This window comes from Haliaeetus albicilla, chromosome 2, assembly GCF_947461875.1.
Source record: "Haliaeetus albicilla chromosome 2, bHalAlb1.1, whole genome shotgun sequence".
Taxonomy (NCBI): domain Eukaryota; kingdom Metazoa; phylum Chordata; class Aves; order Accipitriformes; family Accipitridae; genus Haliaeetus; species Haliaeetus albicilla.
Window position 1 is genome coordinate 47787370 of NC_091484.1, and position 27056 is coordinate 47814425.

Consider the following 27056-nt stretch of genomic DNA (forward strand, 5'->3'; position numbering starts at 1 on the left):
AAAATCAAGTGCTTCTGCTCTCCTCTTGAGATCTGGAAACCTTAATAGCAAAAATTAGGGAATTTTATCCACACAGGGAGTGTGGTGTCTTTTTATATCTTCATTATCTGAAATGGTCTGTTGCTTTAGCATCTGACAGTTTGTCACATCTGTAGACAGCACTGAATTATCATCAATGGAAGAGGCAGCTAGCATAACAACAGATACCCACTGACTGATTCTTGCCTTTTATTTAGTTGACTTAAAGCATCTCTGTTTACTCCCCATTTGATCTCAGAATGTTAGTCTCCTCTTATTTTATAATTCCCAGCTTGATTTGGGGTTCTTTCATTAGGAAAATTGGAACACAAACAAAGGACCTTATAACATATCCCAGTACTTCAGACATCCTCATATGACTCAGTAATATTTACCACTGTTAAGACCAAAAATATACTTACTTGTACTTTATCCCAATTTTGATAATTAAAAAAACCTACATAGAATGCTACTTAAACATGCAAACACACTATATAGACAGCTAATATTGCATTCTTCATCCATTGACCTGAACAGAAATACATACGTAAGAAAGATGAACACAAAGTTGGAACTGAGAATTTTACTGCAATTATTGCAAAATGTTGTCATAGGTCTATGCCAGTACAGTGGGCAGTGCTCATATGAACTTAAACTGCTTATATCAAAAAACAGCAGGTGAGCAATGCACTTAAACATCTTTGTCTTCTGTTAAATTGCCTGCACAAAACAACGTAGATGTAAAACTTTAGATGTATGGTTTGCTTATGTCACTAGAAGAAAGAATAATTGGCGATTTTGGTGGGAGAGAATTAAGAAATAAAACATTTGAAAGCTAGAAGCAGACGAAAAAGGGAAAGGTGTTGGGAAATAATGAAGTCCTAATGACAAAGTTATGAACTAGAAGACATAAAGCAAGTACTTGTACAAATACTGCCATTTAAGACAATCCCTCTTGAAAGAGAAGTCCCACTGACACCATCTGGTTCTTTAGAGTGAAACTGCTGGTATTGCCTTGGTTTTCTTAGCACAACTTTTTCTGTGAGAAGAGCTAATTTTCTCCAAGTGCTCTAGCTGCCTAATGAATCTGCCAGAAAAATCACTTCCATTGCCGGGACAGTGACACGTGAAACAACATCAAGGAGTCACTCTCTTGCTCTTCTAACCACCGACTAACTGCAGTAGTCTTTGAACTACTAAATCTTTCATAAAAACCTAGAAATACTAACGCATCTATCATCTGACCCTCTATCAGCAGCTGCTCTCATACAAGTTACTGCACACAGGGATAAAAGCATTAAATAGTTAAGAACCCAGCAGCCTCATCGGCTAGAAGACAGTTACTTGGTGGGTTCACACACGCAAGGGGAGGGAGAAGGTAAGCAAAAGGCATCTATGAATAGTCCTCAAGGGTTTTAAGGTAATGACAGTGCAGGTGCAATACACAGGCCCAAACACCTTCACAATCACCTTCCTAGTTTCTAATTCTCAGAAAAAGTGCATTAACTGAAGAAGAGAGCACACCTGGCACCCACAGCAAAAGGCCAGGTCCCCAGGAGCCACACCAAGATTTGCACCAGCGCTAAGGGTGGCAATAGAAGGGTAGTTGGAAAAATATCCCCTCAACCTAGGACCACTATGCAAAACTAATCTCGTGATTTGTCATAAAAGATGCAATCTGACACTGAAAACTATACAAAGAGCATGTACATAAAAAATTGAGATCTGCAGTCTGCAAGGTGAACTAGCCCACTCTGACCCCACACTGCCATGGCTAGGATGCTTCCAATGGCTTTAAATGAGTAGCATGACTCCAGTCACACCGTACCTCAAATTACTGCTTTCTCTCAAGCTAACGTATGGCTAAACTTCACATCAGAGGCACTTGTTCCTCAACTGAAGGGTTAAATTACTATATATTAACCATAGTCTCATTTTGTCACTAAGCGTGCAAAGTGAATTCTTAGAGACTTAGAGAAGTCAAAATAAAGCAAGTTACAGAAGAGAGAGGAGGCGGCTTGAATTGACATGGCATTTGCTCAATATGCTGAACACTCTTTGAAACTTGAATGCTATGAGTCAGCGCTTCTCATGTCAATGATTATAGTAATTAACAGCAAGAACATTAGATTTGTGTGGGAATAGAGGTAAATTTAGGTCTTTAGAATGATGTATTGAGCAATCAGCATCAGTTAATAGGCATGCTGGCCACAAGTGCAAAAATAATTTCCTATATGAGCAAGAATGTATAAATCGGAGCCAAATTTATTCAGCCACAAGAGGTGGTGGTGAAGCATCATACTCCAGACTTACCCTCATTTGACCCTTGCAGCAATCTTTCTAATGTTTAAATAATACAGAAACACACTTTTAACAAACATTGTATTTTAGTCATAGGACAGGTTTTGCCATTATCAGCATGCCTGTTAACTTACAGCACAGCGCTTATTACTTATTCAGGCCATTAGAAAAAGATATTTACATCTGTTACTAGGAACTCAAAATAGACAAAATAAATCAGTATTTTGTTTTTCAAAAATTTCTACCCAGTTTTCTCCTGTCTCCTTAGAATTCAGTATCACAATGCAAAACAGTACCCACAAATATCCACTACAGTCTAACAGGCAAATCCTGAGCACTCTGCCAGTGGTGATGACTTTCTCTTGCACATATCTATGGCCTCAAATACAAAAACTTGTGGTTAGGATTCATTCCACAATGCAAGAGTAGTTTAATAGTCATACATCAAGTGACATTCTGCACAGCAGATTTGCATTTATTCTATGGAAAAAACACAGAGAGCTGTTCTATTAGCAGGATAGTAAAACCACCTCTCATTAAGAACTACTCCCCAAAGCATATCAAAGTTCTGCACAAAAAAGCCTGGGACAGAAGGCGAGTTTGGCCAAAGAAACCAAAGGAAGCATTAATTCAGAATTATGCTACATCAAGTGCTGCCAGCAGCATTCCCAAAGAGCTAGATTTGCAGACTAAAGGTGCCACCTGTAGGTTCCATCCTCTTTGCCAGTAGAGCTAAATAAAATACATAACAGCACCACATTTATACATATACAATTATATTAGACATAGGGTAAAAAATATTAATGCTCAAGAGGAGACTGCCACCAACATTACCTTTTTGATTTCATCTTCAAATGCCTTCTCCAGATATTTGTATCTCCTGATAAGTTTATTGAAGACCTAAAGATAAACACAGATTAACTTAAAAAATGTAACAATTGCAGCCACCCTTCTTTACAAAAAAGGCAAAGGGAAACAAGACTGCCACTACTGAATCCATAAAAATATATCTTTGACTAATCCGTGATAAGACAATTTTTTCTTTTTAGTATCTCCACAGCAGGAAATAAAAAGTAGGAAGCACTGCTGGCTTCTCACACTCTAATATTCCACTGCACAGTTTTTCCTTAGACATTGTTTCCAGGAAATAAGCAGCCAGCAGAATGATATTTCTGCAGTTATCTGTTGTGTTTTCTGCCTCATGGCAGACCATGAAACATCCTTCTCTATTAGTCTGTTCACAAGTGGAAAAATACAAGTTTTGCAATTCTTGCTTCATAGTGCAATGTTTGAATCAGAGAATTTACTGCAGTTTGAGTCGTCTTTTTCATATTTCTCAAAATTTTATTCCTACTCTACTTTTCACCCTATCCATAGATAAAAGCAGGGGAAAGGGGAGGAGAAGCAGGAGGTTGACTCCGCACCCTTCCCCTGGTAAAGCAGCTCTCTGGGGACGTTGTCAGGTGTAAGCCGATGGAGTGAGGCAGTCAGGTAGCACTGCTGGGCATCTTCAGTAGATGCAGGATCTTTGTCAAATCCACTAACAGGAATGCTTACAAAACACACTACTGCCAGGGAAAGAGAAAGAACATTTGACAAGCTTTTACAACAAGTATGTTCTTGGAAGCACTTGTTCTCCACTTTTCACCGTTTGTTTCCCATCATGTGACCACAGATTATGAAAGCAGAAGCAGCACAGGTGCAGGGTGCATTCAGATGGAAGAAGGGAGAGAGAAGAAATTAAATAAACAAATCACTGCTCTCACTACTGGACAAAGGGCACAAAACATACGACTCACTGTCACAGGTAAAAAGGTTTATATGGGGAACAAATGACATTATTGTCAGGCTGGATAGTGGTGGGGAGAGAAATTAAGTTTAGAAAGTTTCAATTCACTTTTCAGAGAACATAAACTACACCCAAACACCCTAAATGGTAGTATTTTGGCTCAGAACAAGTGCAAAAACAAATTGTGGCCACGCTGAGAGGCAGACACACACAGAATTCCAATAAAATAAGGTGTAAAATAAGGTCTAAGATGAAAATGTAAGCTAGCATCTTGTTCATATTTCCAAACAAAATTTTGTATATTTTGTAAGTCCCTGTAAATGACAGAAGTACACTTCATAAGCAAATAATCTGCTAAAATACAACACTAGCTTTAGCCTTTTTTCTTGAAGACTTTTCACTCTTTGAATTGTTTCCATGACTAAAACCACAAAAATAGCCACACTACTGGTTCATTTGGGAGTCAAAGTTAAGAAATTACCTAGAAAATAAGGAACCTCTAAACACTATTTTAGCCTAACTCCACTTTTTCATAATACAGTAAGTGCTCTATTTCCCATTATGCATGAAAAAAACTGGTGAGGTCTATAAAAGGATACATCTTTTCAGGCATTAACTACAAAATCTTGACTTATTTTGGTGGCTTTTGGTTTGAAATACAGAGAATACATTGAGAATTCCACTGCTTCAAATCCTGAAGCTTTCATTTCCATTTTCCAACATGCAACCTTTTACTTTAAAGTTAAATTTCTCCTTGGAGGACTGGTACTGCCAATTCTTATTATCAAACCAGTAAAATATTAAAATTCAAGATGACAGAATCAATGCTTTTACCAATAACAGAGATTTTCCTTAAGTAGAACACCCTGTTTTTAAAAGATAATAAAGTTGATACACAAGATATATTGACTTCCTTTCCAGCAATAAGTATATTTCACTTCTTCAGATTATCAAAGATGTGTTTTTAAAGGAGCTTTCTGCTATTTAGCAAACATTTGTTACCGACGCAGACTCTGATCCCAGCACCCTTTAAATCAGCCATGCACCTTTTCAGCAACTGACCACCCTCAACACCTTAGCAGGGACAGCGACTTCTGTGCTTTCACTTACTGTCTCCAGCATCCCAATAATAACTAGTTATTTTAAAAGATAAATATGTTACTTAATTAACAACAGACTTTTGACATATGGGAGTTTCAATGGTATTGCATTTTTATGCAATCCTACTTGTATCCAGAATTGCATGGTGGCTTTGAACTTTCAATAGAATTCTTATTGTATTTTCTCATATAATTATTATCTTCCATTAAGGAGTTATGCAATGTTAGCTTCTCTTCAATAATGTTTTAGGCTTCATTGCTTTTTTCTGTTAATTTCACATAGGCCTATTTGTGCAAGCCTTATTCCTGAAAAAAGAAATTATATATCACATACGTAGGAGAAATTAAACCTCTTGGACTATATGCCCAATTCCTAGCTAGTTACACAACTAAAGGTTAGAGGCATGAGCTTTATATTTTTTGTCATTCATATACTTCATGTGTTTCTAAAAATATGTTCATACAAATCTTTCAGGCTGCATACAGAAAAGGTCAACAAAAAATGAGGATGGTGTCTAAAAATATGCTGAACCAACAGCAGACTGAAATAAGTAAGACTGCTTTCTGTAAAAGAAAGCATTGCCAGCTGTGATCAGATTATCTTAGATATCCTATTTTCTTACCTAAAATTTATAGGTTAGGGCAGACTACTGGTTAACTGGAATTTCAACTGTCCTTAACTAGCCTACTGCAGCCTAGACAGTCTGCACATGTTCCACTGTAATCCCTTTTGATACACAAATGGAAAACAGTAATCAACCACGCCTTTACTGACCTGAGCGTAATTTCGAATGGCATCATGATCTTCATCTGCAAAAAATACACAGTGGTTGGTCATCTTGGTCTTGTCATTGTCATCTATGCGTGTGCCTCCAGGAGCTAAAAGAAAGGAGGGGGGCGGGGGGAGGGAACGGAAGAAACAATTTCTCACTTTAGAGAATGTTCTATAATTACAAGCTTTAATAAGTCTAATAAGTCTTATTTTAGTATCACGGAGGCAAAAGGCAAGGGTTAGTTAGCAGGGGAGAAGGGGTTACAGAGAGAGACGGAGCTTTGCGAGGCTGTGGTGGCAACTGTCAGAAGGGACGGCTGGCTGATACGCTGCACCTTAGATCACACAGACCTCACAGGACTGAGAGATTCAGTTCACACTAAGGAATCTTAGCTGGTGTTGAGAGCACTGAGTGTGATCAAATAAATATGGGTACGAGCATAACCCTTGCGCATATTTTAACTACTACTTTAAACACCACAATAATATAAATCCTTTCCAAAGAGAAAAGTATTAGCACTCTGTTAGCAATTTGAGGACTTGGAACATCCTCCTAACCCCTTCTAATGCTTACCAGGCCCACGTAAATGTTCAAAACACTGCTGCAAAAGTTTTCTCCTGGCTTATTTTGTTGAGAGCTTTTTTCCTAGATATTTCCACTGGCTTTTGTTTCCTGCATTACCTCAAGTCTTACAGAAACATCTTTTCTTCTTACATGCCAAAGAGCAGGAAGCAGAAATCAAACCAATGTGACCAGTAAAAAGAGTCAATTTATTCAAAACACAGAGGAAGGTGAAAGGCATGTTTTTGCCTAAGCTGCCACTGATACCTGGAGGAAATGCCCCATGAACATCCACAAAGCATTCCTCATTATACTTCACTTCTCCTCTTTGCTAGCCTTTGTTGCAATGTCTACAAAGCAAGCTTTGCAACACCTAATGACCTGGAGTGCTGTATTACACTTTTTTATGCTAATAAATTCCTCTGTTTCCCCTAGTTAGCATCTCTCTTCTTTTCTTTGCGGTTGCATTTATATGCTGTTTCAGCTCAGACTGAAGGCTTCTCAGAGTAGCATCCATTTTTTGTAATATTTGCAGAATGCCTCACACAATCAAGTCCCTAGATATTACTACACTACAAACAATAAACAATGCTATGATTTGAGATGCAACAAGTATCTAGATAAGGAAAATTGTAATACAGTTTATAATTTCCATTTTGTAAAGGAAAAAACAGCATCTTAAAAGAAGCAAGGCTGATCATCAAAATTCTGTATCAGGTACACTGCAGGTTACCTAGCATGCTGCCAGCTACCAAAATATCAAAGAGTGTGTCAGCATAGCGGCGATAATCAAGACGTGAGCCTGTTGCATCCAGAAACTTGGCTATAGCCTCCAGGTCACTCCCAGCTTCATTGAGGCCTTGGACAATTGTATCCCTGAAGACTGTGGGTTCAAATTTCTCCTTTTCATCTAGAACAGAGATAAATAAGGAAAAGGAGAGAGAGTCAGTTTTTAAACTTTCTGTTAAAATCCCGTATCAGCCAGCAATTGAAATGATCATGGCACCTAAACATATTCTTCCCATTGTGGTCAACACACTGAAAGTTTGTTTGTTTGGCTTTTATTACCTCTGGAAATTTTGCAGTGTTTACCCTCACTTCCCTCTCCTCCTCATCCCCCAAACACCAAAAGACACAGAAACATACGGGAATAAATAAAGGGGAGGAAAAGCAACTGTTGAAATTGTTTTCAAATTTCATACTCTTACTTCTCTTGTTGAAGATATTATTGGATGTGTGTATCATTATACATTGCTAAATCTGATAGCACAGTAAAGGGAATGTCAGTTATGTGTACATAATCTCACTGTAGGAACACTCCATTTTTCATTTCTTGATATTTTTTCCTTAAAGAACTATGGTCACGTATCTAAAATGTTTTCAAAAAGACAAGTCTTCAGGAAAGGATAAGATCACGGTATTAATAAAAATAGTTTTTGCATAAACATCTAGGACCAGGCAACATCGTGTAACCAAGAATTTTATCTTTCACATTCACAGACCTAAGCAGCACTAGGAACATGGAAAAGCAGTGCTCACATTGCATTTTCTACAGCTGTCCCTGGTTGAACTCAATTAAGGTACAGTCTGACCCCCAGACAACATCCCTATGTATGTCAAGGCCATTAGCCACAACAGATGTAACTACAACCTCCACATAAAGCTAGATAGATTTACCCATACCTCCTGCTGCTTCTTCTTGCAGGCTGTTAACAGCTTACCACAGACACTTGAAGCTTCTTAACAAAACAAGTCCTGGCTTTGTACAAGGGCATATACAAAATGCTTGTTACCATCAAAATAACTCTGAACTTCAGAAACAGAACTGTGAGCTGTTCTGTGGCGCTCAAAAAGCAAAGCTAGTTTGTTATCACCTGCTGACACAAATGTTGATACAAGTTCTTAAAAAACCTGCACATATTATATTATCAAGAGGATAAATCTGGAGATTTTTAGTTACTAAGATGAATGAGGACTGGTAAAATTCCTGTCTAAACATGTGCTAATGCAGTCTGAAACAGGCCAGCTGCAACTCTTGCAGACTTTTTGGGAGAAGAGGTTCTGGAATTTACACATCCTCTGGCTGCAAGTTTTCTTTCCCTGGAACTCATAGTGCAGCTTTTTATCCCAGTCATTAACCAGAGGACCTTGGTTTCTGATAGCCTTTCTTCCTCCAATCTCTTTCCTCCTGCCACAATAGTCTTATGGCAATTAAATAACTATTTTACACACAATGCCTACTTTTATTGGCTTTATTATTTCTAATATAGAAAAGTTTCTCTCTCTTCTTGCTCCCCTGCATGTACCTGGGGTGCACTCATTCTACCATCTTCAGTGCATCACTTGTACATTCTCCTCCTCTTCCAATGCACCCCCTTCCCCCATAACAATCGTATCTGAAAGGCACAAAGCAGTCCCTTCCACTCAGTGTCACTGGGAAGCTCAGGGGACTAGTCAGCTGGTCCTTCCAAAGAGCCTGGCAGCACGCAGACAACAGCAGCTCCAGGGCTGGCTGTCAAGCACTCAGAAGCACTGGAAAAATGAAGCATCATCTTATTTTCAGAAATCCCATGCTACACCTAGCTTTTAGTGGCTTGTTGATGTTATGACCCATCTCCACATGGCTTGCTGCCCCATCCCCCAAAACTGACCTCAGACCAAAGCTGAGGATTACTCAACTCCATGGATACCCATATATATGCTCATGAAACCACCTGCTCCCAACCCCAGCTCGTCCTGAAGCAATGGACACAACCCCATAGTGCCAACCTAGCTTCTCCCCTACTGTGCTCCTGTAATCCAATAAACTACTCAATATGCCCCTTCTCTGGACTGCAGGCATCTTCTTCCCAGGCTTTTACTTCACCCCAGACCTTGGAGATATTCAGGGTCTCAGCTGTGTTACCTCAACTTTCAGCTGTGATGAAGGTCTGGAATCTGCTGTTTGAGTAACCATCTCTCCTATCTGCAGGGCATGCCTGAGAGGGTCAAGTGGGAAAACTGAAGAACATGCCTTTGGGGGAATGCCTACAGAGAAGCATACTACTGAAATCCCATCTGAGCTATCAGATTGGTTACCAAATACCCAGTTTCAGCTCTCTTCCAACTTGAAGTATTAAAACAACCCGAAACAAAAAACCAAACCAACCAACCCACAGACAAACAAGCTTTTTACTGAAGAAAGCATAAGTACTTCAGTATGTGTACTTCAGGCAGTTTTATTTGCGCACAAGAAACCCAGCTCCACCCATAAACAAGTATCTGAGTATAATTATTCTCTTTCGGGTTACTAGATAAGTATGTATTATTTGCAGGGTAAAAAACATGGTTGATGACTCATTAACCAGTAAGAAGACAGAGTTCTGTCTTAAGAGAGGAGTTAAAAAAAGCAATCCTATTTTACCTTTTCAAATGTATTTTGTCTAAAAATTTAAGATGTTTATGTCTAAACTGAAAGGTGTTATATGCTTGGTATCATGGGTACACAGTGCTCAGTACAAACAAACACTATGATTAGTATTTCTTAGCTATTTTAAAGAGATTCTTCTCCTGCCCCAGAAGTCCTCCTCTCATCTGCAGTACCCTACTATTTTCTTGTCTATCACAAACTAAAAATTTACACAGGAAGAGGAAGTGAACTCACTGATGAAAAATTATTTATAATTGTATTGAAACATTTTCCTACCAAGCTAGTGTACTGAAGAGGAATATGCTGATGTAGTACAACAGGGTGAGTAAGAAGCCATCATCAAGAAGTGGTGACAGTACGTTGAGCTGTCAAGTACACTATTACTAAACAAGCACAGTATCAATCACAGGCTAGTGGAGGCAGGTGTAGCTTGCAGATGTGATGCACACAATATCCAATGCAGTAGTGCTATACAGAGCTTTAATTTTCATCATGTTCCCAGATCCTTACTTCCTTTCTTTTGCTTCTAAGGAAATCACGAAGTAGGTTTGTACCCCTCTCCTTAAGAATTAATTATAACTCCTCAAAAGAAGGCCCACAACTGTATTTCTGTGGAACAAAAATGAGATGCCCTGTTTGGCCCCTCTTCTGACATCATGTTAATGTAAAGGTGTTAAAACTGACATTTTACTAGATAATTTTCTTCCTGAAAGTAATATGCATCGTTTTGCTTAGCTTCTTTTTATGCTGCCATTTACCTTTTTGCACCAGTTTTTTAGCAGATATTAACTCTATGTTATCTATACCATGGGAACAAACTTGGGTCTCAGGTATTGCCTGTCAGCTTACTTTAAACAATACACACTGTTCCTATTAATGCTTCAGGAAGCTTTTTGTCCTGTAGGTATTTGTCAACTGTCTGGATACATAATTTTTCCTTACTACCTAATAGCATTTTTGCTACTCCTATTTCTTCCTCTTCCATTTCAGAACACACAAAGACATCAATTTGTATGCATGGAGTCAATACAATCCACATCCTGTGTATCTGTACCATAAGCACAATTACTGGCCAGATGCAAAAAAGCTGTATTCAACAGGTACAGAGACTATACTAAGAACTAACCAAACTATTTTCTTTGCCCAGATTGCTAAAAACTTGATATAGAACTGTGAGATGCCCCCTTCTCTCAGAAGGTTCTTCCCTTTACAACATCATTTTTCTTCCTTCAGATATTTTAAAATTGATTTTAATGCCTGCTGCTATATATGCTGGAGGCAAGGTTTATACCTTTTATTAGGTCAGCTAATAGAACTGGAAGGAGTGGGATTTACAAGCTCCTCTTTCATAGTCCTCTCTCAAAAATATTTTAGACACTAAGCACACTTTCAAACTTTAAAGAAAAAAAAACAACATTTTTTGTCTTCCTCCTTTTTTTCTCTCTGAAAGCTCAGAAATTGTTGACCTTCAGAGATTAGTTGCAGCTAGCTGACCAGTGATAAGAGTTCACATGGACAATTATTTTTATTAGATGCCTGACTGCCATGTCACACCTTGCTGTCTCCTCAGATGGCAGTGCTCCTGGGAGCTGCAGAAGGGGAAAAAGAGTATTGTGGGACATAAATCAACTGGTAAGAACAAGCAGTCATCTCTCAACCAGCTGACTCCCCCCAGCATTTGCGTGTTTCAGACCCCCTACCTGCCTGCCTGTTACCCACAGAAGAATAGTCTCGACCACTGAAATGCCATGGTCAAACCACAGCCACTGCATTCTGTCTTACCTAGGTGAAATTTCATAACTCCCTGATACACTGAAAGTCAGCATAAAAAAACCCTAATAATATCTTCTAGTTTAAGTCCCAGACAACAGTCTGTGACACTGCTATGATACAAAAAGTATATACAAACAGAAGGGAATAAACATGCTAGGAAGCTATTTCTCTTCCTCAGGCCCTCTGCCTCTAGAAAGAAAACAGGTATCTGTAAGGCAACCAGGATCCAACCATATTTGAAGAAGAGATTTTATGCTTTAAGCACATAAAGAAGTGTTTGCATGTTAAAATTTCTATATTAAAGCCATTTAATATCCCCAATCCCATTTAAGTAATCTCTCAAAAACCCCACCCCCCTAATCTTCCAGGCTGCCCCCAAGCCTTTTCCTTCTTCCATGTAGTCGAGTTATCTAGTGCCACTTCCAATCACTGTAACAGAAATTCAAGAGACAGGCACAGAATTACAAATACAACCTCTTTATTTATTCTAATTATTACCTCTGTTGAATAGGAGTCGAAGACCAAATCTGTATCAGGACCCATTATGCCAAATACAGTGTAAAACATGCACAGAAAAGAAAGTCTTTATGAGAGCGAGAACGTTTTCTAAGACAATTTAATCAAACAACATATGTACCATAACTAACTGACCTAGACTGAATAATACTTTGGATCAAGCCAGCAGTATGCATATCTGATTGCTTTTATTGGTTGATCTGACAGAGGTATTTCTTTAAGTATTGTTAATTCCACTCCTCTAGCTACATCTATACTGTTGGTAATTAATGCAGTGTACAGCTCCTACTGCATAATGTTCTGGACCATGCTGATAGAAAGTTAATCCAACTAATTACTGGAGCATTGTGACATGTAATCACAGACAATATAGGTTTCTTTTTTTAATTAGTTTACCTACAAATGTTGTATGTGCATCATAGAAAGGACATTTTCCATTTAAGAGACCACAGCAGTCAAACGATCTGAGGAAGTGATGTGTGCAAGGGAGGAAAGATGAGAGAAAGCTGGCACTGCTTTTTAACATGACTGAAAACAAACTATTTTGCAATTCTCATCCAAGCTTCACGATCATCCTAGATCTTAAGACGCTCACTCAGCTCTTCAGACTCGTGATAGAATTTGTAATTTTCTGAGAAAGGTCATCAACTCTTTTTGTTTCTCTCATTCACACTGAGAAAATGTTCTTATGTACATTTTCTGTCACAAGAGTTTAAGACCAGGTGTTAGCTATTGATCAGAAACAGGAAAGTCAAGATGGAAAAAGTCTGTTACACGACAGACAGGAACCCCACCTGTGTGTGCTATAATAATCTGCTATTGCAACAGCAAAAAATCTAAGCCTTCTTTTTCACAAACAAGACTATTTTTTCAGAAAAAATAACAATAATAATAATAACAACAAAAATAATTTATTACATGTATTTTTGTTCTCTGCTTCCAAGTGTTGGGCATTCATTTCAGACACCTAAACCATGACAAATGAACTCTGAGTACAGTATGAGCGAGCATGTTAGGATGACACTTGCTGTACAGAATACCTGGATGATCAGTATAATTAGCACCACTTAGCTTTCTTTAAAAATCGATGCAATATTGTACATAAGGAAAGAGAGTATTGGTTATGTTTACAGAAAACCAGTATCACAATGAATAAAATGGGACTTGCACAACAGTAACTGTTTTATTTTAACAATAAAAAAATCAAACTACACTAACACAGCAGAAATAAATATTTGTGAAAAAGGAGCTTTCTGACCTCTGTTGTTGCAGAAAGCAGGGCCAGTGAGATGATCTGACCATCTCATGGAGAAAGAAGATGAGAGAATTCCTTTTTAGATGTGAAAAGTTAATTTATAGAGATGGCATTGATTTGAGTCAAAGAAATAAAAACAAAAATCAAAACCAAGAAAGTGAGATAATTTTCTTTACACAACCTTTAAATAAAAGCTCATATTTTGCTTTCTTAGTTGAAAAGACATTTTAAGAAACACCTGAAACAAACATAAGTTATCTTCCTTGTATGTAAAAATACTATAAACTCAGTTAGAATCTATTTTTTTTACCTGAGGCTTCTACAAGACTTAACAGCTAATAAACCCAATTTTACAGAACCCAAATTTTACAGAAAGTCCTAAGATATACAGCGAAAATAATAAAAATTTTAGAGCTTAGTTAAAAATAACATCTGCACTCTTAACATGGCTGAAAAGAAGGGGAGAAAAACCGTAATCCTATTGAACTTTCAGCTATTCCACCTGCCCTGTTTCTAGTCATTTTAACAAAGAGGAAAGTAAAGTAAAAAACGTAACGTAACCTACCCCTCTTCCTAGTTTTGAACCGCTGGCCTGTTAGCACCGGCTTCTGATTCTTATTCATAAAATTTCTGGAGGGGAAAAAAAAAGATAAAGATATATTTTTACTATGGCATTTACAGGCAACAGTTTAACCTAAAGGCAAAATAAACATTCAGTGTAGTAAAATCCCAACATGTGAAAGGGAAAGATAGTTCCTGATGTATACTTAAAGAATAAGATGATGTGAATTAAAGATGAAGAGCACTACGATCTAAGAATAAATTTGATAAGATGTGCTTCTCAAAACCTGGCTCTTAGCATCCCTGTAAAAAACCCTGAAGGTTCAAAGCCGAGCAGGAAGGTGATGAAGCCTCTGCCCTCACTGCTGGGGCAGGGGTACAGCAGCGCTGCCCGCACAGCTCACGGGGATGCTGGGGGCACAGAAGCCAGCAGGGCACAGGACTGGGAACCATCCTGGTGGGGCTCCGCGCGGCACAGGTGTTGCCCCCCAGCAAGTTCACCGTGCAGATGGACTCCCAGGGCTACACACCGTCTTGCTGAAGACAGGACTGCAGTCTAACCACAAAGACAATGTTTCAACCATCAAATCCCACTCAAATGTTTCTTCCAAGCATCACTATATCTTAATAACTTTTAGTTCCTAAAAACATGTAGGTGTTGTAAAAATAATAGAAGATAAACAAATCCCTACCCCTATCAACTTTGTGCATAAACACATAGTTAAGGACCTACATGGCACATCATATAGTAAAAACAACAGTAAAAAATATTGGGCTCATACTCCTTCAAATCTTAACAGCGAATCTCAATGCAATGTTAAAAAATTGGGGAAGCGATCATATATTAATACCATTTTATCCAAAGAAAACAAAACTATTTTTCAGTTTCGGATATAATTACTTTAATCACACAAGACACAACTTGCGCAATGAGCAGCTAATTCGGCTGAACCGACAGCTGAATGCAAACAGCAGTGAACACAAGGAAGCTCTGGAGCATGTGGCAATCATCACAGGTCATTCCCCTGTCCTGCCAACAGCAAGTGCCAGCGCTAAGACAGGCCACCTACTTCATACCCTGCAGGTCATTAGGTCACTGTTACATATGATTTGCTCATCCAGAATTAAGCCTTACCATGCAAGCTTTGTCCTTTGGGGATGTTCTTCTAATAACTTTAGTTTTTAAAAAAATTGTATTATTTGTATTTCTTCATTGTGGACTCTGCACATCTAGTTTAAAAGTACATACATTTGCCAACACTTCTTCCTACCACGAGCGAGGAGAAACTCAAGCTCTATGGCTAGAAAGATGCCGTCAATCACACGGTACTATCCTAGTAATGCTCTCTCTACCCCTGCAAGTTCATTTAACCACTCTGTTAACAATGCTCCAGCTATACAATATATTCCCATTCACCAGACTACCTCTTCTAGTTGCAGCATGGCCAGCTGGCCGCTTCTGCAGCATGTCAAATGTTTAACTTGGCAAACCACTGCATCTAGTCTAGGTCTCCCACTTATCCGCAGTCAAAAACCGCCCACATGCACTGGAAACAGACAGGAAAGTTCAGAGTCATGACTGGTTTTCGTTTCTGCAAGTCATAAAAAATACAAAGATGCAACAAGCAGTTAAACCGAGAGGTTCACATTCATCACTGAGATTTAAAGCTACGGTTTTAACAGACCAAGGAGCATTTCAAAACAACTGCAACACTAAATAGACTTCTGGAAAAACGATTTGCCCATCTGCAAAGAGAGTTAAAAATGGCAAACCATCATATCACAGGATCTTTTAAAGCACTGTAGGATCCAAGCTTCCCTTCACAGCAGAGCTCAAAAGTCTCTTTCCCCCACTTAGCTGTGTAGATGGCAGAGGAACAGGAGGTGCTTTACAAGTTAATTCGGCAGATAATCTAGCAGTCAACAGGGATAAGCAACAGCCCAGCCTCTAGCCAGTGACCAGCTAGATTAGACATATTTATCTGGTTTGTCTTTCCGACCTTCAGTTATTTGTAAGAGACTGATCTACAATATATAATATCTGCCCAGGTATTTTTGATTGGTTTTATGCTTGGCCCTGATACCTTATGCCTTTTTCGGGGTCTAAAAATGTTCATTTCAGGAGATTGCAGGAGGAGCCCATGAGGTCTGGAAGAAAGTGTCAAGCAAGCCACGCAGCAGGTAAGAATTAATCCTCTTGTCACAGCTCTTTCAGAGCACAGACATGCCACCAGGCTGGGATCGACACTGCCTACTTCCTTAATGAACACATAGAAGCCTTGGGGGCAATGAAATGAATGACACCTGACCTTCAACCCAGCCATACTGGTACAGTTTCCCAGTTGCTATAAAAGATATAAACGCATATGCTAAGTTTCTAGCACTAGACTTCTCCTTTCCTTTGATGCAGTGTCTTTTTAAATTGTGAGAAGAGTTGCACGCACCTGAAGCTTGACTATCAGATTTTAAAACTGTTCCCTGTGAATATAAAATATGCCCTTTAAGACAGCTCAGAAAAAGATGAAAAAAGCAGTTAAAGTAAGACTCACCACTTGTGGCAGATTTAATGACCAGAAGTTCAGTGCAACAGAAGAGACTCTTGAATAGTTAATTACTAGGAACACAGGATCTGCCTTCTTCTATATTTAGCTTTAAATGCTCTGCACTCTAATCTGCTCGAGTGAGGGTCAGGCTTTATAAGGCACTCCCTCAAGCACTGGCCCAGGGAGAACACAGGCACTTTCATCAAAAAACTGCAGCATGACCCTGAGCAAAACCAACCCAGTGATCTATATGCCAGCCCAGGATGTATTTCTACTACAAATGACACTAGCAACTGCAAATGTGCTGTTGCCACCATAACAGGTGCCTGGATGATAGTTTAAAATTTAAAAAAATGAATGTAATGCAAAAACTACTTTTGTTTTTATCAAGAACACACCAACCACAGCACAAAAGTGATGGCTGAAGGTTGCATATTCAGGGTGGCAGCATATAAACTTGCACAGTACATTTGATTGCATCACAGTGCAGCCTGCTTCTCAGGTGTCATGTATCTATAAAGCCTTGAAATCATAAAAGACCTTGAACTATTACATATAGTCTCCATTTTGAAAGGTACAGGATCTGGGTAGGTCAAAGCCAAAGGCAAATTTTGAAATGCCAGCTAGAGAAGTCATAATGGTTTCAGGGAAGTAAAGATCTTAAGGATAGGTATGGGTATAGGTAGGAAGGAAATAGCCTCAAAAAGAAAACTCAAACCACCAGTCAAACTTATATTGTGTGGCCCAACATCCTCCAGGATTCACAGGAATTGCCAGCAGGAAAGAGAGAAAGAGATGTGGAAATGATCGCTCCTTAGCATACTCCCTCCACAGACCCCACTCTTCTGCAGAAGATGGGAGAAGTTCAGCAACAGATGCTTTACTCTTGATTCTACCTTTAGTATCCAGAAAACCTCTTGCAGAAAACTCCTGTGTTCAAATTCCACACCCAAATACTTTTTATTTTATAAGCAGGTAAGTCAGAAGCTGGGCTGGGCTGACTCAAGCGGGAGATGTCAGAAAGCAGTACAGAACCAGGCACCACACTCCAGAAGGGGCTCATTTTCTGCACAAACCTCAAAACGTCTAAGCCTGCTGATAACTAACTTGCAGATACAAAATTCATCAGAAAAATTAAAAAAATGCATGACTTAAACCAGTTTACCAAATTCCACTCCCACTCTTGTTAATAGGCTTCTACAAAACCAATTCACACTTAAAATATATGTAAGTTGTTGAGTTGGTAAAGTCTCCTAAAACTGCTTGAAGTCCAAAAGTTCAGCTTTCTCTACAGCTGCTTCTCACTTACATGCTGAAAACCTTAAACAGTTAAAATAAAGCTGAGATACATCTACAGTTGTAGATATTTAGACATATATGATATAGCAGTTTATATAATTGACCAATCCTTCTCAAACAATAAATGAAAATTTATTTGTAATAGATTTAATTAATAAAACCAGCATTAATTAATAAAATTAATTTATAAAACCAGCAACAGATGAAGTAAAAGTTACTTCAGAGCTTCTGCAAGTTTGAACTTGCTTAACAAGTTAGAAAAATGCAGTCTTTTATCCATACCACAGGGAAATTCTTACAATGATTAACTCCTAAATTATTTAAAGTCTTGACAAAGCTGAAGTTTCTACCAAGCTAAAATACTGGAAACATTTGTTCTTGGAAACACATTGGTCAAAAAAAACAAAAAACAAACAAACAAAACCCCAAACCTGAAAACCTTTATCCAAACCAATACTATTTCTCTAAGCATCATTTTACACTTCTTTTAACTGAAATCTCAGAATCATCTGAGATTCTTCAAACATTAACATGCTCACGATGAATTCAAGAACAGTTGCTTCACAGCAGCGAAACGTCAATGCCTTAGTTGGAGAGGGAAATCAATGCCAGACAACATCGAAAAAAAGAACAACTGTTTAATAAAACTCCCTATGAAGACTTTATGGCTCTATGTACGCAGGGCACTATAACAGCGAGGGAGCCCACGGGAGCAGGCAATGACCCTTTGGGCAGCCCAACAGTGGGCTCCAGCGGCACTGCCCCACGGGACTTGCGCCGGTGGCGTTTGATTGACAGGGTGCTGGAGAGAGCTGCCAGAGCAGCACCAACACAGCACCACCAGCTTTCACACAAACAGATGCTTGGCAGGAATTATTTCCATCTCATTCCTTTGCTCAGACATCATGCAAGACAGGAGCACTCATCACAAAGTCAATTAAAATAAAAGCATAGATAGGGAGAGTTTCTATGAAGGAAAAAAACCCAACTCAAATATCAAGGTCGATCTTTTTTTCCCCACAAGAAGTGGAATATCCAGGACGTTAAAAGGCTTTATTGGGTCTTTTTCATCCAGCAATGTTACTAGGCATTTTCATCCTCTCACTGTTACAGTTCTAGGCTTAGGATGAAAACCTAAAGAGGGTTTTCCTCTTCTTTCAGCAGCAAGCCAAGGAGTTATGTTAAAAGCAAATTACCAAACTTGAGCAGCATGGAGGAAGAGCTGCCCCTGCACTTCTGCTGGAGAGGAAACATGTCAGCACACAGCCAGCAGCTGTCTCCACTCCCCAGGAAGGCAGCAGGCAGCTAGATTATGAGCTAACAAAATCTGTAGGTGGAAAACTCATAAATCATTACCAGTACAGAGGAACAGAACGATGTAAGGGGACAACAGGACAGAGCGGATGCAATGCAGCCGCTGGTTCTCACCAAATCGTCATCAGGCTTCCCACTTTCCACCCCCACCCTGTGGGGACTCTGGCAGCTCCTCCTTTTCCACAGGCACTTCCCAACGCCTGGACGCTGCAAGGGGCGAGTGACCGCAATGCACATTGGTCATGCAGCCCGCACCGTTGCTGCAGCGTTCACTGCCGCGACTGCTGTGAAACGCCTTCTGCTTTAACACAGTTTTCGCACCTTCATAAGGCTATGAAATCCACCTTGGCTGCCAACGTGTCCCAGGTTCGGTCAGTGTGAAGGAAAAGCGCTTTATTTACTTATATTTATACTGAGGCAGTATGATGGCCAGCCTGCAACATGAAGAGCAGCAGCAACGCTCCCTACCTCCTGCTAAAGCTCACTTTGGTACTGTTGAAAAATAAGGAAATAAGCTCTGTTTGCTGCTTCCCAGGGTGCCAAGTGCTGAGGATGGGGACCAGAGAGGTGCTAAGAAGCTGCTTTTCCTTTCTCCTTCATTGCACATCTGGGGAGTCGGCAAGACCAAGCCCCTACACTTAGTGAGACATGCCAGGTTTTCTTTATGTAGGCTGACTTGTGCTATTTCATCACCATTTTCCGACGCTTGCCCTTTGTTCCTAAAACATAGGTTTTTTTAAGAAGTGACTAATAACCTGGAGGTCTGTAACTTCAACCATGGTACAAATCAGCAGGAAGAGCAGCACTGGCAGCCAGGTTTATCCTTCTATTTTGCCCATAGAAGCCACAAGCAGAGTTACAATGTTTATGAAACCTTTATCCCAAAAGTCCCATTCATTACAAACAGTAAAGCCAGAGCCAGGTTCTTGCCACGTTAAAATCCCCTCACTGATTTTATCGCACAAATGACCTCAATGGCAACATGCAAGGACTAAGCAGTCACATAACGATGCACAGGGTAAATACAATCAAATGCATGTTTTAATATTTACATGAAAAAAGGATACTGCTAATCCATGTGTTTATTGCTGAAAAATACATCTTCTGTTATGGATTAATTTTGCTTATGGCATTACAGTACACGAAGCAACTAGATACTGACCTCTGATTTCATACTTGGAAGCATGCCCTAGTCACCACTGGCTACCATGTGTAGTACCTTAAGATAGTGTTGTAGCAGGTTTTCGACACGCACTGAATGCCCTGTCTTTCCCAAAAGAGCCTTCCAGAAGCTCTTAAGGCACTTAATCTTCTTTTTTTTTTTTTTTTTAATCACAGGACAGTGTTTTTCCACAGTAAGGAGTAAGTGTCCACTCCAATAAAAGTACCTGTCCTTTATTAGTATGCCTAGTGGGACAGACAAAGCAAGTGGAATTGGTGTCATTCTGCAGCAAGTACAAACAAATACCACAAGAGAATGAAACTTACCACACATTAAATAAAAAAATTAAAAAATTGTGCTCATGCAAGATTCTCGAGCCAAGAATTGTGCATAAAACCTGTGAGTAGTTATCCAGCTGAGAAATAAGTAAGCCCAGAAAAAAATGAGAAGACAAACTCACCAAAATTTGCACCATAAATCTCATCACCTAACTGCTAAATATGAAGACATTTCTTGAAAAATAGTCAAAAAAACCCCACTGCCACCAATTAATATACAATCACACACTGAATTAGAGATCTAAATCACTGTACGTATTTCAGGAGAGCGGGTATTTCTTAGGTCACTAACCAAGAACTTCTGCAGAAGCAGCTCAGCTGAATAACAAGGTAAAAGAAAGACAGAAACCTTCCATGACCAAAGCACTCCAGATGCACTTCACAAGGTCAAGAAAACTGTAAATTGAACCACCAAGGCAACAGACCTCTCTGTCTCATAATCAGCAACCATATGAAAAACGCATGAGTCATGGCACAGTCAGTGAAAACAAAAACCTGAGAAAAGAATTCTTAATCATTAACAGGTGAAAATACAAGTCAAGAAAATGAAATCGTACACTTGGGTTGACACACACAAAACTTATCTTTCAGTAACAAGGTTTCTTTCAGCAACTAAGAGGAAGAATTAGATGTAATTCTTCAAGGACAAGGTATTAGTAGGAGCTTTTCTCAGACTGTTGAAAGCTCTCTTAGGCTGCTGTGCCCCTCACTGGAGTACCCTGAGATAATGGAGACGGTGTATTGCTACAGATCAGTTCATACCCAATTAACATTTATTTTAAGGTGATGGCAAGTCATCCAACTCCAAGATTGCATGCCTTGCCAGCAGGAAAATCTCTTAGAAAAAGAAGGGGATAAAAAGGATTGGTAGAGATCAGGGTTGGGTGAACTTAGAAAAAAGCACTCTTCCAAAGCTAACAAGGTTTTTTACTTGTACAACGCCACTTTCAATGGACTGTGCAGATGTTAGAACAGGGTTCTTGAATTTGGAGGGACACTGGATGCACTGTTTATCCTGAAAAATATAACCACCTCAGCAATTGCTGTAAGAGATGATGTTGCTAAAGGAAAAATGGTGTAGCCGAAATTCAGCAAAAACTTGATTATAAAGGTACTGCTGCAATTTAGTTCAATCCTTCATTAATGTTTGGCAGACTGTTGTACTAGACACTGTTCACAGTACGCTTGGAAGAAATCATTAATGGAGTTACTTTATAAGGTCCCCCTGAACCAGGTCTTCAATAAACCAATAAATGCAAGTATTTGGAAGAAAATGTGCTAAAAAAATTACCAGAAGCTTCATTCCCAGCAATTAAGTCTGTCAGGCACAGGACAACACAAGAACAGCTCAGTAATGAAGGCCAATGCAGAAAGAGCAGCTTTCCTGTGTAGAGTACCACTCCTCTGCTCAGTGTTGACCCTACTCATACAACTCAAATAATAAAATCAGAAGATGTGCCACTTCCATTTTTCTAGCTACCTCAAAGTTCTGAGCAGCAGCAAAAGCACAGGAGATCACCAGTGCCTCCAGGACACAGCACTGCAGCATTTAAAAATCCATAAATTGTCCTCAAAATTACAAGGGCTAAGCTTAAAATTAAAAAAAATAAATACAAAGTGTGCATTCTCCAGAAAGCAATGCCTCCCAGTTGCTAACAGTTTATTATTTCATGAACTAAAAACAGTAATCGGAGGAGGGATGTATTAATAGCCAGCACCTCCTACACACTTGCAAGTGGTGAAGGCCTTGGCTTTAATAAAACGACAACTGCTGTAAGCAGTAAAGCAAGTTTTAGCTTAGAACTCCCTAATTATTTCTTCAAATCATGTGCAAGGGAAAGGAGTTCACCAAGCTAAGACATGGCTTTTTACCTGCAGGACAGTGAAGCAGCTTCTAGATACCTGAATTGTGACATTTCTGGCTAAAAAGAGGTGGCACAAAAAGCAAGCAGTGGAAATGCACAACGCTTTGCACCATGTCAACTATTCCAAACATACCAGTGAACACTGATTATGCTGTTAGCAGCATTCACTTGGATCAAAAACGAGTCCATAACTGACTTGTACCACTCTGCATCCCAAAACCAGTCCCATGTTCCTTACAGCTGCTTTCTCCTCCTCAGAGCAGGTTGAACATTTTGACAGAACACACTAGTTTTGGTGAACAAATTCCTGGCGTGGGGGATAAAAGTAGTCAACACTCGGATTGCTCCAACCTGCAAATAGTTATTTTCTAGGCAGTGATGGATACAATTCCTCTCAAACCAAGCCAAAATAATTCTATAGCAATAGAAATTGATTCACATCCACAAGTTGAGTGTTGAAAAAAAACCAAACCCAAAACCCACCCAACAGTGTATGGCATGGGGTGCCTACACAATCAACTATTATCCTAGGTGAGTCAGAAAAATAGCATTTACAGATTGAACACGCAGAGAGGGGGCACACACTTGTTATCCTACCCACTGCTTGGCAGCTCACATACCAGCACTCTCAGCCTTACTTCAGAAAGGCATTTCTTCACCACTGTGTGGAAGCCTGAAAGCTCTTAGATGAATTCATGGAAGAAGAGTCTATCAGGGGCTAATAAGCACAAGGATAATACAACCTTCTAAGCTGAAAATTGCTGTAAGTATGACAAGAGCATGAAAGAAAGAAATGTAGCACTCCCATCTATCTATATTTTTACACCACCACATCCTTTCCTTTCTACCACCCACCTCAAACACCTCCCCTCTTTTTTTTCGTTGTTGGGTTTTTTTTTTGTTTGGGGTTTTTTTGTTGGGTTTTTTTGTTTGGTTTTTGGTTTGGTTTTTTTTCCACACCTATCCAACTCTACAGGCCGCTTTCAGAGACCAGGGTCTGGAACAAAAGCCAATTTCTCCAGTAAGTCAAGCTTTGCTATGAGGTCAGATAACTTATAGGCATCATGTATCCCATGTCGCTCCTTCTCGCTCTGTACTTCAGGAAAGGCTGTCTCTTAAATCCACAAACACACAAGACAAGCATTACTCACCCATGACAGCATACTCCACTTGGGAGTATGACGACAACAGCACTGAGAGCTGGGCGGCAATTCAGTAAGGCCAGGTGAGGAGAAGACTGACCTGGGTCAGCATGTTGTATTACTAATTTTGTAGGAGGACTTTAGGTTGCTTCTTTTAAGATGAGGGAAAACATTCAAACTAGATGTCTTCAGTGATGAAAACAAAAAGCTTTGAGCCAGTCTGTACAGAATATTGTGATTCAGCCCACGGATTTCTTCCCAGTGACTGGGGATGCCCAGCATCGTGACGACGAGCATATTGTTGAGGCTGGTAATAGGAATCACATTGGTATTGTGATTGAACTGTGCATTGCAACTGCTTTACTTTGTTAGGTGTAACTTACATTTGTATTGTGTTTTCAGTATATTTTGTATCACTCTGCTAAATCAGAAATCCCATGTAACATCAACTATCTTCACATAAGTAAGTAAGATATTAAACATCACACCCTCCATGTGTGGAATATCTAAAAGAAGCTGGTCAGAGAGTATTGGACTCCAAGACTATTCACACATCAGAACAAACTGGGAAATCAGTCTCTGTTTGGTAACCAAAAAGCTGAAATGCTAAGCAATCATGTATGGCAAAGTTTCCTCTTTTTTGATATACCATACACAGACACAGTCACAGAATTGCTCAAAACACCACATCTTCTCTCAATTTCAACAGTTCAGTTTCCCTTTTCTTAGTCTGCTTCCATGCTCTATCTGGACAGAAATGACACTAAACACAACACTTATCTGAAAATATAAATGCATAAACCCAAGAGTATGTCTTTGTTGGTAATCCAGATTCAGTAGACTTTGAAGTCCATCGAACTAACCCAAAGAATTCAGAGTCTATCTATAAATACAGCATTGCAAGCAATAGCTGTTACAAATGCTATGAATGCATCCCGATAGTTTTGCTCCTCAAAAAGATATATTTACAAGCAATTTTGAACATAATTGCAATCAGATGAAAACTCAGTTCTCAAAAATGCGTTTATATACACAGGTGGTCAGAATCTCAGAATTAAGAAACATTGCCACAAAAGGAAGTCAAATAAAGTAGCAATATAAATCACCCAAGCTAGGAAAAAAAAAAAAAAAAAAGAAAAAAAAAAAAAGAGTAATTAGCCTGTTGCTAATTTGTATCTATTTTCCAGTATTAGTGTCATGTGCTAACAGCATAATCACATCACAAAAAGCTCAAAGCAGTTATTGAGTGAGAGACATCCGCTTCACCCAGATGTAGACCAGAGCAGGTATATAACATTTTACCCCTCTCCATCACAGAGACAGCAAATCCCACCTGCGGGCAGTACAGTTTACACTGCAGCAGCTCCTGAAGCGCTTTGTGCCCATGCACTGGAAATGGAAGCACGGAGAGCTGTCGGTAAGCTCAGCTCAGTGCAAACCCCAACAATTTAAGTGATGCTATTGGTTGTGAGGACTACTACCTATTTCACTGTTGACCATTTTAGGAGGCAATCAGCTAAGCTGAAACCAATATCCACTTTCCTTAACCAAACAGTCAACTGCCAGAACCCAAAAATGGGGTGCATTTGACCTAACTTTAAAATGAATGACAACAGACACCTAAGTCTGACCCTGCAATCCCTGCCTCTTTTCACCATCAATGGAGAAACATAAACTTTTCCAGAAAACAGCTTATCTAAAACATTCTGCTTGCTCATTTTAGGGTGAGATCTTACGGGAGTCTCCTGTGCACAGCTTCACAGCTTCAGCTTTAGGCACTTTTTAGGTATTTGAACTAGATCAAACTTCCTCCATCAGCTTCTACAACAGAAATTCATACCTGTAGGGTGGCAACCTGTGTGAAAGTCTATAGCTTAGTGACACCTAAAAACATCTCAGGCATAGTTAAGAGTACAGGACAATAACTAATGGCATATTATTCAGTTCTATAGTTAATACAGTAGACCTGCTTGTTTATCTTTTCTGAAATGATTCACAGAATTTCCATTGTTGGCAGAGACGTTTCAAAATCCAGCGTACCACAAATATGCTAAAAGAATAGGCTCAGCATCAGACCACAACCACCCACCCACACCCAACCCAGTTTCTGAAGCCAAGCATTACTGCAGGAGTTATGGATTTCTAGCTGGAATAGGTTTAACAACTTTTCAAATGGGCATAAGACATCACTATGCCAGCCAGTCTGGCTTCTTTCGGCAGAAGCACACATCCGCTTTGCAGTTGTTTGGGCTGTATCAATGTCAGCTTGGCACAATGATATTTGACACTATTAATAGGGAAATCTATTTTCTTGTTTACAGCATCATTGTTCATGCACTGGAAAGGCCAATATCAGCAACCTACTTCTGCAGATAACCTAATAAAGGTTCTGCTGGATGTATATCTGTAGGCGTATGCATACATATGTACATACAAGAGAGTAAGAATGCCAATAAAATGTCAGATTTCTACAACTCACTTCCTATGAGGATGCAAGATATGAAGAATTTAAAAGGTTTACTAATGAGACAGCTAAAGGATTTTTTTTTTTCTGGACTGAGAAAACACAATGAAAGGCTTCTCTGAGGACTTCAGAAAGACATGCCAGTTAACCTAGGGCTCTTTAATGTGGATCTAGAAAAGGATTGTACAAAATACATTAACTTTCAGTGAAAACAGGCATACACCTTTCAGTGCTACACCTCCTGTCTTTTTGAAAGAAACAGAAGCTCTTCAGTAGCCAAAGAGCAGCTACTGCATCTATCACACAACGAGGAAAATTAAAAAATTAATTATTTCTAATTTTAAGAAGAGAAGTGATGCTAAATCTCAGAATGTAGATCTGTTCAATCATGGATACAGACAAATTCTCAAAGTCAATGAACTGACTGTTAAAGCCCACACAGACCAACACATTTCCATCCTACCTCAAATGTTGCTCTGCCTAGTTTGATACACTCTGTAGAGTTGCAAAACTAGAAAACCTGGCATATGTTCTTTGCTAATGGAAGATAAAATGCAAATGTAGCAGAAGCACCAATCTAAATTTATTTTTTTAAAAATCTAAAATAAAAGAAAGCAGATATTCAACATGACTCTCAATGAGGGGCACTGCAATAGGTGGTATTTTTCCTCTATTCTTGACAATGCTGCAAAAACAGAATTGATATTTCAGATTAAGAATATGTTGATATGCACCTTTATTAACCAACTGTTGAGAACACTAATTAAGGTAGGTATCAAGTAATCTAATAACCAAACTAGTTATTAACAGGAACCAAGTAATTTATACTGGGATTACAAAAAAAAAAAAAGTAACAAGGATGTTGAATAAGTG

The 27056-nt window shown here is 39.1% G+C and overlaps 1 protein-coding gene across 3 annotated transcripts in view; it reads right to left on the reverse strand.

Annotated features, from left to right (window-relative positions):
• The window catches only part of BZW2 (basic leucine zipper and W2 domains 2), a 59100-nt gene that overhangs the window by 22801 nt on the left and 9243 nt on the right, over positions 1-27056 (reverse strand). For 2 of the 3 annotated variants that reach the window (XM_069774046.1, XM_069774027.1), the window contains exons 2-5: positions 14061-14125; positions 7276-7452; positions 5984-6087; positions 3154-3219 (exon numbers count right to left, since the gene is read on the reverse strand). In XM_069774046.1, coding sequence (XP_069630147.1) covers positions 3154-3219; positions 5984-6087; positions 7276-7452; positions 14061-14118 — 405 coding nt within the window. In that variant the 5' untranslated portion in view covers positions 14119-14125. Of the gene's footprint in view, positions 1-3153; positions 3220-5983; positions 6088-7275; positions 7453-14060; positions 14126-20374; positions 20394-27056 lie in introns of those variants that run through there. The other variant, XM_069774036.1, reaches the window with a different exon arrangement.